Source organism: Phoxinus phoxinus (genome assembly GCF_949152265.1).
Source record: "Phoxinus phoxinus genome assembly, chromosome: 17".
In the NCBI taxonomy this organism is placed as follows: domain Eukaryota; kingdom Metazoa; phylum Chordata; class Actinopteri; order Cypriniformes; family Leuciscidae; genus Phoxinus; species Phoxinus phoxinus.
In genome coordinates, this window is record NC_136892.1 from 33,474,107 (window position 1) to 33,485,451 (window position 11,345).

Below are 11,345 nucleotides of genomic sequence, written 5' to 3' on the forward strand. Positions count from 1 at the left end.
TGGAGCCGGGAAACACCAACATTGCTTCATGTTTCCACACAGGACACTTGAACACTTTGTCCTTGAACACGAGCGTTTATTCCTCTCCTCGCTTTACCGCCGTGAGACGCATTATAATGACACTGACACTCCAAGATAAAGATAAATGTCAAATGTAGGAAATATTTCCTTAAATGATTGATGTGTTCTCTGTTGCGAGAGACATCTGATTAAACTGTGCAGAAATGCTTCTGAAATCTAGTTTTAAATGCAAACCTCACACGGTAAACCCGGATAAGTTGGCAGAACTCAAAACATTTAAGTTCTGAAGTTCAAAGTTTAAGTCAGCAGAACTAGCAGATTTTTATTTTGTACTTAAACATTTCAAGTTAAGAACAATTAAAATGTATGAGTACACTAATTCATTTCCAGAAGCACTTCCTGTATGAGCGCTACAATATAAAGGTATTATTTGCTCATGCTCCACTCGTCACCGTAACTATCATAAAACCAACATTAACAGAAATTATTCTAAATTAGCATAACACAACATTAATAAATCTCCACTTAACATTAATCTTGCACAAAAAAAACATTATATTACACTTAATTTTAGCATTTACTCTCCCTTTCGAGTGTCGTCGGCAAAGCATGCTGGGAAATAGACATCCCAGCCGTTTCAGTGAAACTTAAGCTCGTCTAAATTAAAATAAATAAATTCATAAAACTCAAAGCAATTAAACAGTTTAGCTTACTTAAAATATATCAGTTCTGTGAACTTGAAAGAAAAAGAAAGTGCTAAATACTCATAAAAGTTCATTTGACTGAACTAATGAGTTTAATTTAAGTTTGTCCAACTCAAACCAATTTACTATTTTGAGCGTTAGGGTTTACAGTGCAGTTCTCAGACGTGTACATTTAATAATAATAATAGATTCTATTTATAACGCACTTTTCATTCCGAAGAATCTAAAAGTGCTACACAGAAGAAACGACAGTAACTAAAACATTTTTTTTTTTTATCAGCACATAAAAGCCTTTCTGAATAAAAAAGTCTTCAGTTCTGCTTTAAAATATATGCTATATAATATATTCGTATTGGGTTGTTTTTGATTTAATAAACAAATCAAGTAAAAATTGAGTTTATCAATGTTCTCTCGATGTTATGAACAAATGTTCGCTCAATGTTATTGGTCTTTAATGTTCTCAAAACGTTCAAACTAAAATATTATTTATATCATTCATGGGAAAAAAAATTTGAAATGGATTTTTTTTTTTTTAAATGTACTTGTTTTGGATTTTTCCGAGAACATTAAAAAGTAACGTTTCCATAATATTTGAAGAATGATACAATGTAACGTTTCCTGAACGGTCACATGATCAAGAAAAAAATGCGCAGAACATTCAGAAATAATGTTTTCATATCTTAATATGAAACGTGCTTGTGCATATTTTAAGATGATTTGAATAAGAGCGTTATATATGAATGTAAATACATTAATTTTTTTAAATAAAAATGTTCAAAAAAACAATTTTAAAGGGTTTTTCTTCAAAATATCATGAATTAAAATCATAAATACAATACGTTTTATGGTTTTCTTATCACATAACAACAACAATTTTTTAAATAATAATTGTAATAAAATAATTTGGTAAAACTTTACAAGGTGGTTTAATTAGTTACATTATTAGCTAACAATGAGCAATATATTTGTACAGCATTTATGAACCCTTTGTTAACGTCATAATATAATGTTCATGTTCACAGTGCTTGTAGTAAATGTGTTCAAACAATATAAGAATATGGAAAATCATTCCCATTATCTTGATATGTTTGATCATAAATAATGTTTACTTCAGAAAAGGTGTTTTTAGGTTATCTGATAACTTTATTACCAAGTTAAAAAAAGACAATGAATTACAATATTTACAGAATATAGAGAAATCAAAGGAATAAAACTGTAAACAACCAGTCTAGTCGACATCACAACCCACCGTCAGGAGTTCAGGAGTTCACAGAGAGCGGACGCGGGAGAGCTAAGGGCAACTATGGCGGAGAGTTAAAGGGAGCAGAGAACTAAAGCATGTATATGTACAGATATCCAGTGTGTCACGAGAGTCTGAGAAGCTGATGTCTGATGCGGTTCTACACGGCGTCTGGCTGGGCTACTCCTTATGAAGGGCTTTTAAGGGTACAAAAGGTTTTTTTCTCTTAACCAGAACATTTACAACAGCTTTGAACAGTGGAGAGCTAAAAACAAACGGCATCTATTGATTCGTATTTTTCTTCTCTCTCTCTTTTTCTCTTTTTTTTCGTTAAGTTAAATATCAGAACAACACTTAAAGGAACAGACCCCGTTCAGTTTCAAACACTTAGCTTGGAGTTTATACACGGCTGCAAAACGGCATGCAGATTACCCAGAAGGCAACTGGGTTCGGCCCTCAGCAATGTCCAGTCATTGCTCGGGAAAGACAATCATATCTTGCTTTGGGACTTTGGGAAGCGACACTTTTGGTACCGAGGAGAGGTTTAGTTTTCTGTCGTGGTGTGTCTAACATGTAAGGCTTTGGGGTTTTCGAGCAGCGACTTCCATCTCAGCCTTACGGAGAAATCCCTCTTTTAAAAGGAGCAATCCGAGTTCAGGAGCCGGAAGTGACGGATCGAACACTCGATCTCAAACCTGATCCCAGAACATTCCTTACGGGAGGACAGTCTCCCTGAGATCGGCACATGTCCCACCGACTCCTGTGAATCCTCATTACAGTGAAGTGGAAGTGAGCCGGGAAGAGCTCGAAATCTTCACAAAAAGTTTTTTTTTGGGGGGGGGGGGGGGGGGGGCAAGTGTTGATACTCTAAAATCAAGATAATCTAGATAAACAACTGTTCCTCAAGGAATCCGGCTACGGGAAGATTAACACAAGGCTAAAATGTAAAAAAAACTGAAACCGTGCGTCGGCGTTCCGACCGAATCCGAAACCCTTCGTGCGGATACGCCTGTGGTTTCTCGTCTGTGACGCGCGACACACCGTCTTCAAGACTATCAGTGTGTGTGTGTGTGTGTGTGTGTGTGTTCACCGCGGCGGAAGACATTCGATTCTTATCGTACGCTGTTATCTTTCATAAACGAATGGGAAAGTGCATTGAAAGGAGCGTGACAGAAGGGCTTTGAGCGTGGAACATCTGACTCGGGATTCGATCGGAATATCGACTCCGCGGTTTCATTCACTATTGGTTACCAATATATCAACATCTGTCCTGAGGGACCAAGTCACACTTTGTAAAATTCAGTGTAAGATTCAGCAACTGAACAAACATCTACCGATACTCCGAATCTAGCTTTTTTTTTCTTTTCTTTTTTTACCAAAACCAAAACCAAGCAGCCAAAACAAAAGATGAGCCGACAGACAAGCGTACGGCGCCGTCCCGCGCGTGTCCTTCTCCTACGGGTCCGTGCTTTCGGTCTCCAGCAGCTTCTCCTCTTCCTGGTTCTGAATCGGACTCTCGGATTGGTCAGGTGGATCCGCCCCTGCAGGGTCCACAGGGTCAGTGGATTGGTCGATCCCCCTGTCAATCACAGCTGCTGGACCAATCAGAGGCTGAGCTGATGAGGGAACCGGACTGTCTTCTTTCTTGCTGTCGTTAACAGTCCTGAAAACATCAGATGTGTGGTTACCATAGCAATAACAGTAAATTATGCATAATTATATGCAACTAACCCTCAACTAAACCCTAACCCTATAGTAAAGTACATTAATATTACTCAGCACTTAAATATATAATTACACTGTAACAATGACTCCTTAAAATAAAGTGTAACCGAGACAAGTAAACACTCAGTCATTTAAAAAGAACTAATAAAAAACTGAATAAATATACGATTGATATAAACAGTGTTTTAATATTTTCAGTATCAGGTTCAGAAACTAATCAAATGTAGAATAACACTGCAGTTTATTAATGAAATATACATTACAAATATAGTGATAAAGTTATTCTGTGAAGAACGAGTGCATTTTCTCTGTCTTCTGTTTGATTAGTGTTATTAATAATATTAAGAAATATTAGTGTTATTAATAATATTATGGGATATTAGTGTTATTAATAATATTATGGGATATTAGTGTTATTATTAATATTGTGGAATATTAGTGTTATTAATAATATTAAGGAATATTGGTGTTATTAATAATATTATGGGATATTAGTGTTATTAATAATATTATGGGATATTGGTGTTATTAATAATATTATGGGATATTAGTGTTATTAATAATATTAAGGAATATTGGCGTTATTAATAATATTAAGGAATATTAGTGCTATTAATAATATTAAGGAATATTAGTGTTATTAATAATATTAAGGAATATTAGTGTTATTAATAATATTAAGGAATATTGGCGTTATTAATAATACTAAGGAATATTAGTGTTATTAATAATATTAAGGAATATTGGTGTTATTAATAATATTAAGGAATATTGGTGTTATTAATAATATTAAGGAATATTAGTGTTATTAATAATATTAAGGAATATTGGCGTTATTAATAATACTAAGGAATATTAGTGTTATTAATAATATTAAGGAATATTGGTGTTGTTAATAATATTATGGGATATTAGTGTTATTAATAATATTAAGGAATATTGGCGTTATTAATAATATTAAGGAATATTAGTGCTATTAATAATATTAAGGAATATTAGTGTTATTAATAATATTAAGGAATATTGGTGTTATTAATAATATTAAGGAATATTAGTGTTATTAATAATATTAAGGAATATTGCCGTTATTAATAATATTAAGGAATATTAGTGTTATTAATGATATCATTTTCTTTTTTTTAATTAAATTTAATATTAAAAAAATAATCATTTTTGATTCCCAACCCTACACCCAAGATTGTAAATTAAATCCATATGCACTTAAATGTGGTCAAACAGAAGCTCAAGAACCAATGAGGTTTGTTCTCGCATGCGAAACATCGTCTGTTTATGATTTATATGCGAATCAAAGCCTAAATTCAGTCTGTTCTGTTCATCATATAAAGCAATCGTGTCTGTTGATCATATAAAGCTCGGATTAAACGCTTCATTCATATGGATTTATTTCACCGTCTCTGTATGAACGCTGTTAAGCGAGGTTCAACAGAAGTCAGAGAAAGTCGTGTTTTGGCGATGAAGGAGCGCGGCGGGTTCGGAGAGACATGACGGCGGGTGATTACTGACAGGATTCTGATTTGAACGGTGAGACTCACATGCCGTGCCGAAGGACGTGTCGTTCCCACTCAACGCTCAGCGTGAACGTGCGTCCGCAGAACTCACACGGGTAGCGCTTCACAGGAGACTCCGCAGCACCTGCACACCATCACAACACAACACATTACATTACATCACAACACAACACAACACAACACAACACAACACAACACATTACATCACAACACAACACAACACAACACATTACATTACATCACAACACAACACAACACAACACATTACATTACATCACATCACATCACATCACAACACATTATAACACAACACAACACAACACAACACAACACAACACATTACATCACAACACAACACATTACATTACATCACAACACAACACAACACAACACATTACATTACATCACATCACATCACAACACATTATAACACAACACAACACAACACAACACATTACATCACAACACAACACATTACATTACATTACATCACAACACAACACAACACAACACAACACATTACATTACATTACATCACAACACAACACAACACAACACAACACAACACATTACATTACATTACATCACAACACAACACAACACAACACAACACAACACAACACAACACATTATAACACAACACAACACATTACATCACATCACATCACAACACAACACAACACAACACAACACAACACAACACATTACATCACAACACAACACAACACAACACAACACAACACAACACAACACATTATAACACAACACAACACAACACATTACATCACATCACATCACAACACAACACAACACAACACAACACAACACAACACAACACATCACAACACAACACAACACAACACAACACAACACATTATAACACAACACATTACATTACATCACAACACAACACAACACAACACAACACAACACAACACATTACATCACAACACAACACATTACATCACAACACAACACAACACATTACATCACAACACAACACATTACATCACAACACAACACAACACAACACATTACATCACAACGTTCACTGAGCAAACCAGCAAACCAATCCAGTGACATTATCATCTACATTCATGCGTTAGACAGATGCTTTTACACATGACATCGGCATCAGGATTTACAGTAATGCTTTAGCTCAGGTAATATATATATATATCAGTATTTCATTCAAAAGATATTTCTTCTTAACCCAGGGTTCGTACAGACTTTAAAGGGATAGTTCACTTTCAAATTAAAATTCTGTCATCATTTACTCCCTCAAGTTGTTTCAAACCTGTATTAATTTATTTCTTCTGCTGAACACAAAGAAAGATATTTTGAAGAATGTCAGTAACCAGACAGTAGTCTTCCATAGTATTTTTTTTTCCTACTATGGAAGTCAATGGGTACAGACTACTGTCTGGTTACTGACATTCTTCAAAATATCTTTCTTTGTGTTCAGCAGAAGAAATAAATTAATACAGGTTTGAAACAACTTGAGGGAGTAAATGATGACAGAATTTTAATTTTAAAGTGAACTATCCCTTTAAGCACTACTTTTTTGGGTTTCAAGGACTACAATGAGAGATCTCATGTATCAAACAATATCTTTATTATCTTTCAAATTGCAAAAAAGGTAAATAGTAACTTTAAGGCGAGACACTACAGGTGAATAGGGTAAGATTTTTAACTAGCAGATATCACCATTAAACTTTCCCAGTTGATAACCTACATCAAGATGAGAAACAAATGTATTACAAGTTTTCTGTAATTTAATGTTTAAATATGCAAATTAGACTATTTCTAATTAAATATGCGCTAATTTGCATATATTTAAAAAAACATATTGGATAGATAGAGTATTGGATAAAGCCATGTTCAAAATATTTTTTTCATTGTGATAATCTGATACTGCTCCGTTGGGCTGTGATTATGGGGCGTGTTTCAACCGAACCAGGAAATAAAAGGCCTCAGCACTCAATTGGATAGACCTAGAACCAATCAGCGCAACGCAGTAAGTGACGTATGTCTACTGATGCGAGCTTGACTAACGTGACGCTACGCTCGATAACGTTATATTTTGACCTCCTGTTGATTATCTTTACCCAGAATGAGTGAACTGTTACCTGTGTCCTCCGTCTCGTCCGGAAGCTTCTCCTCCTCTTCCTCATCCATCATCTCCTCCTCCTCCTCCTCTTCGTCTGCCTCCTCTTCTTCTCTCTCCTCTTCCTCGCTGCTGTTCGCGTCCTTCATCTTGTCCTTCATCAGCTCCAGCTGGTCCAGGTTCACCCGCCCCACCAGCTCAAAGTTGCGGATCACCTGCGGGTCAATAACGTGTGTGAATAAAGCATCGTTTCCATCCCATGTGTTCAAGAGAACGAAATCATCACTTCATATCACAATCAACGCTTAATATCACAATCAACGCTTCATATCACAATCAACGTTTCATATCGGGCTCATGATTATATGGCTGAGGTCCATCATACGAGTAAACATTGCCCTTAAAGAAAAAGATAAATTAGAAACTCTCCTCCCCCATCATGAGTGGACACGCCCCCTACTGCTGATTGGCTCACTCTCACTTCTTTCCATCATGAGTGGACACGCCCCCTACTGCTGATTGGATCACTCTCTCTCCTCCCCCATCATGAGTGGACACACCCCCTACTGCTGATTGGATCACTCTCTCTCCTCCCCCATCATGAGTGGACACAACCCCTACTGCTGATTGGATCACTCTCTCTCCTCCCCCATCATGAGTGGACACACCCCCTACTGCTGATTGGATCACTCTCTTCTCCCCCATCATGATGACGCGCCCCCTACTGCTGATTGGATCACTCTCTCCTCCCCCATCATGGGTGGACACACCCCCTACTGCTGATTGGCTCACTCTCTTCTCCCCCATCATGATGACGCGCCCCCTACTGCTGATTGGCTCACTCTCTCTCCTCCCCATCATGATGACGCGCCCCCTACTGCTGATTGGCTCACTCTCTCTCCTCCCCATCATGATGACGCGCCCCCTACTGCTGATTGGCTCACTCTCTCTCCTCCCCCATCATGAGTGGACACACCCCCTACTGCTGATTGGATCACTCTCTCTCCTCCCCATCATGAGTGGACACACCCCCTACTGCTGATTGGATCACTCTCTCTCCTCCCCATCATGAGTGGACACACCCCCTACTGCTGATTGGATCACTCTCTCTCCTCCCCATCATGAGTGGACACACCCCCTACTGCTGATTGGCTCACTCTCTCCTCCCCCACACACGCGCGCGCACACACACACACACACACGCACACACACAATCAAAATAAGACACTAAAAAAATTTATTGGATCACTCTCTCTCCTCCCCCATCATGAGTGGACCCGCCCCTTTCTGCTGATTGGATCACTCTCTCTCCTCCCCCATCACGAGTGGACACGCCCCCTACTGCTTATTGGATCACTCTCTCTCCTCCCCCATCATGAGTGGACCCGCCCCTTTCTGCTGATTGGATCACTCTCTCTCCTCCCCCATCACGAGTGGACACGCCCCCTACTGCTGACTGGATCACTCTCTCTCCTCCCCCATCACGAGTGGACACGCGCCCTTCTGCTGATTGGATCACTCTTTCTCCTCCCCCATCACGAGTGGACACGCGCCCTTCTGCTGATTGGATCACTCTTTCTCCTCCCCCATCACGAGTGGACACGCCCCCTACTGCTGCTTGTGCTGCTCGGTCAAATCCACTTTCTGCAACATTTCTCCAAAATTGCTTACTGCCCCTTTAAACGTAACTTTATCCGTAAAAGCCTGAGCACCGCTCGACAGCACAGTGATGGACTCGGGCGGCGCGGGCACCTTGTGTTCCTCCCGCAGGTGTGTCTCCAGCTCGTGCAGGAGCTTGCTGTCGTAGTAGCAGAGCTGGCACTGGTACGGCTTCAGCTCCTCGTGCTTCTGGATGTGCATCTGCAGGCTCTGCTCGCTGGAGCAGGTGAAGGTGCACTTATGACAGCGGAAGACCAGGCCCTCCAGGTGACGGGACAGCTTCGAGCGCGAGACCTCCAGCGGCGCCACGCGCTCCTCTGAGACACAAACACACACACACACATAATCAGTCCCGCCCTCTTTTTTTTATGTGGTTTTATTATTTATTTATTTTTTTAAAGAAAAGAAAAAAAGCGAGGCTATGCATGTGATGTCACTGTCAGCCGCAATGAGTGGCATCATTGGTTTTCAGCCACGAAAAACACACAAAACGCATCTAACCCGGGAAAGAGCTTTGAGATTGACTATATAAATATATTTGACAAGAAATCTGAGGTGAAATCTGAGCATCACTGAGCCAATGAGTTAAACGACCCACTGAACACAGAGAGCCACAAGAAAACCAACAGAGAAATAATAAAGATCGCTGATTATAAACGAGGAGTCTGACCTCTGTGCAGGACGATGTGGTCGATCATGCTGGACTTGTGTTTGCTGTGGTACAGACAGAAGGGGCAGCGCAGGTCTTTCAGAAGCTCCTCCGACCCACTGCTGTGACCGCCTTCCACGTGCAGCGTGAACGTGGACCTGACACACACACACACACACACACAATCAAAATAAAACACAAAAAAAGTATTTTATCATGTAATTTAACGAAAAATTTTAATAAATAAAAAAAGAGTTGAAGAAAACTATTAAGGAAATCATGAAAACGTAAATTTTAAATAGTTTCAAAACCAAAACAAAATAAAAAAATATAATACAATATATAAAAAACTTACTAAAATAAAATGTTATCATGTAATGTTAACGTAAAATTTAAATAATTTAACAAATTCAGAAAGAGTTGAAGAACAGTGAATAAGGAGATGGTGCTGGATGAAAGCGCAGTCGAGCGCTCACTTGTAGCAGGTGAAGAAGGAGCAGTCCTTGCACTTGAAGAGCTTCTTCCCGCCGTGCCGGTCCCGGTAGTGTCTGCGCAGACTCTGCATGTAGCCGGAGCTGAACTCGCAGAACTCGCAGGTGAGGATGGAGTCGGGTCGGGCCGGCGCAGCGGGAGCGTCGGGAAGAGGAGCGAGAGGAAGAGGAGGAAGAGGAGGAGGAGGAGGAGAACCCCGAGACGCCTGCTGGAAGTGACTGAGCTGCTGCTGAACGTCTGCCGGCTCCAGATACGCCAGCGGCTCTGAGACAGGACCAGACACCGGGTTACAGCACTCCTCTTACAGGCTCAGGGTTTTCACAGTGTGTGTGTGTGTGAGTGTGTGTGTGTTACCAGCGCAGTCTGGGTCGAGCGGAGTGTTTTCGTCGCTGTGTTCGGCGGCGCTGGGTCGTGTGGAGCTCCGGCCGGCTCCGGCTTTGAGTTTGGGAAGCGTGAGTGTCTCTCCGTGCTCCTGCAGCGAGTGCTCCTTCAGCTGGCTGATGGTGGTGGTGGAGAACACACACGACACACACTTATACGTGTTTTCACCTGCGACAGAGACACACACCGCTTTACACCACTGGCAACATCCGACGGCGATATCATTACGAGACAAAGCCACTGAGAAAAATTGTGCATATTTTAAATGGACAGGAAACTGTATGATCGTGTGACTAAACCCGGTTAATATCCGCATGAGGATCAGTGTAACACATCAACTCGAATGAGTGAGTGAGTGAGTGAGTGAGTGAGTGAGTGAGTGAGTGAGTGAGTGAGTGAGTGAGTGAGTGAGTGAGTGATAGTGAGTGAGTGAGTGAGTGAGTGAGTGAGTGAGTGAGTGATAGTGAGTGAGTGAGTGATAGTGAGTGAGTGAGTGATAGTGAGTGAGTGAGTGAGTGAGTGATAGTGAGTGAGTGATAGTGAGTGAGTGATAGTGAGTGAGTGATAGTGAGTGAGTGAGTGAGTGATAGTGAGTGAGTGAGTGAGTGAGTGAGTGAGTGAGTGAGTGAGTGATAGTGAGTGAGTGAGTGATAGTGAGTGAGTGAGTGATAGTGAGTGAGTGAGTGTGTGTGTGTGTGAGTGAGTGAGTGATAGTGAGTGAGTGAGTGATAGTGAGTGAGTGAGTGAGTGATTGTGAGTGAGTGATAGTGAGTGAGTGAGTGATAGTGAGTGAGTGAGTGTGAGTGATAGTGAGTGAGTGAGTGAGTGAGTGAGTGAG

The 11,345-nt window shown here is 40.1% G+C and overlaps 1 protein-coding gene across 5 annotated transcripts in view; it reads right to left on the reverse strand.

Annotated features, from left to right (window-relative positions):
* Positions 1–2,807: 2,807 nt before the first annotated feature.
* Positions 2,808–11,345, reverse strand: part of znf462 (zinc finger protein 462) — a gene marked incomplete at its 3' end in the record, with an annotated part of 56,746 nt that continues 48,208 nt past the window's right edge. For 4 of the 5 annotated variants that reach the window (XM_079585358.1, XM_079585355.1, XM_079585357.1 and 1 more), the window contains exons 7-13: positions 10,481–10,675; positions 10,111–10,390; positions 9,656–9,792; positions 9,079–9,302; positions 7,349–7,541; positions 5,244–5,343; positions 2,808–3,628 (exon numbers count right to left, since the gene is read on the reverse strand). In XM_079585358.1, coding sequence (XP_079441484.1) covers positions 3,421–3,628; positions 5,244–5,343; positions 7,349–7,541; positions 9,079–9,302; positions 9,656–9,792; positions 10,111–10,390; positions 10,481–10,675 — 1,337 coding nt within the window. Of the gene's footprint in view, positions 3,629–5,239; positions 5,344–7,348; positions 7,542–9,078; positions 9,303–9,655; positions 9,793–10,110; positions 10,391–10,480; positions 10,676–11,345 lie in introns of those variants that run through there. The other variant, XM_079585359.1, reaches the window with a different exon arrangement.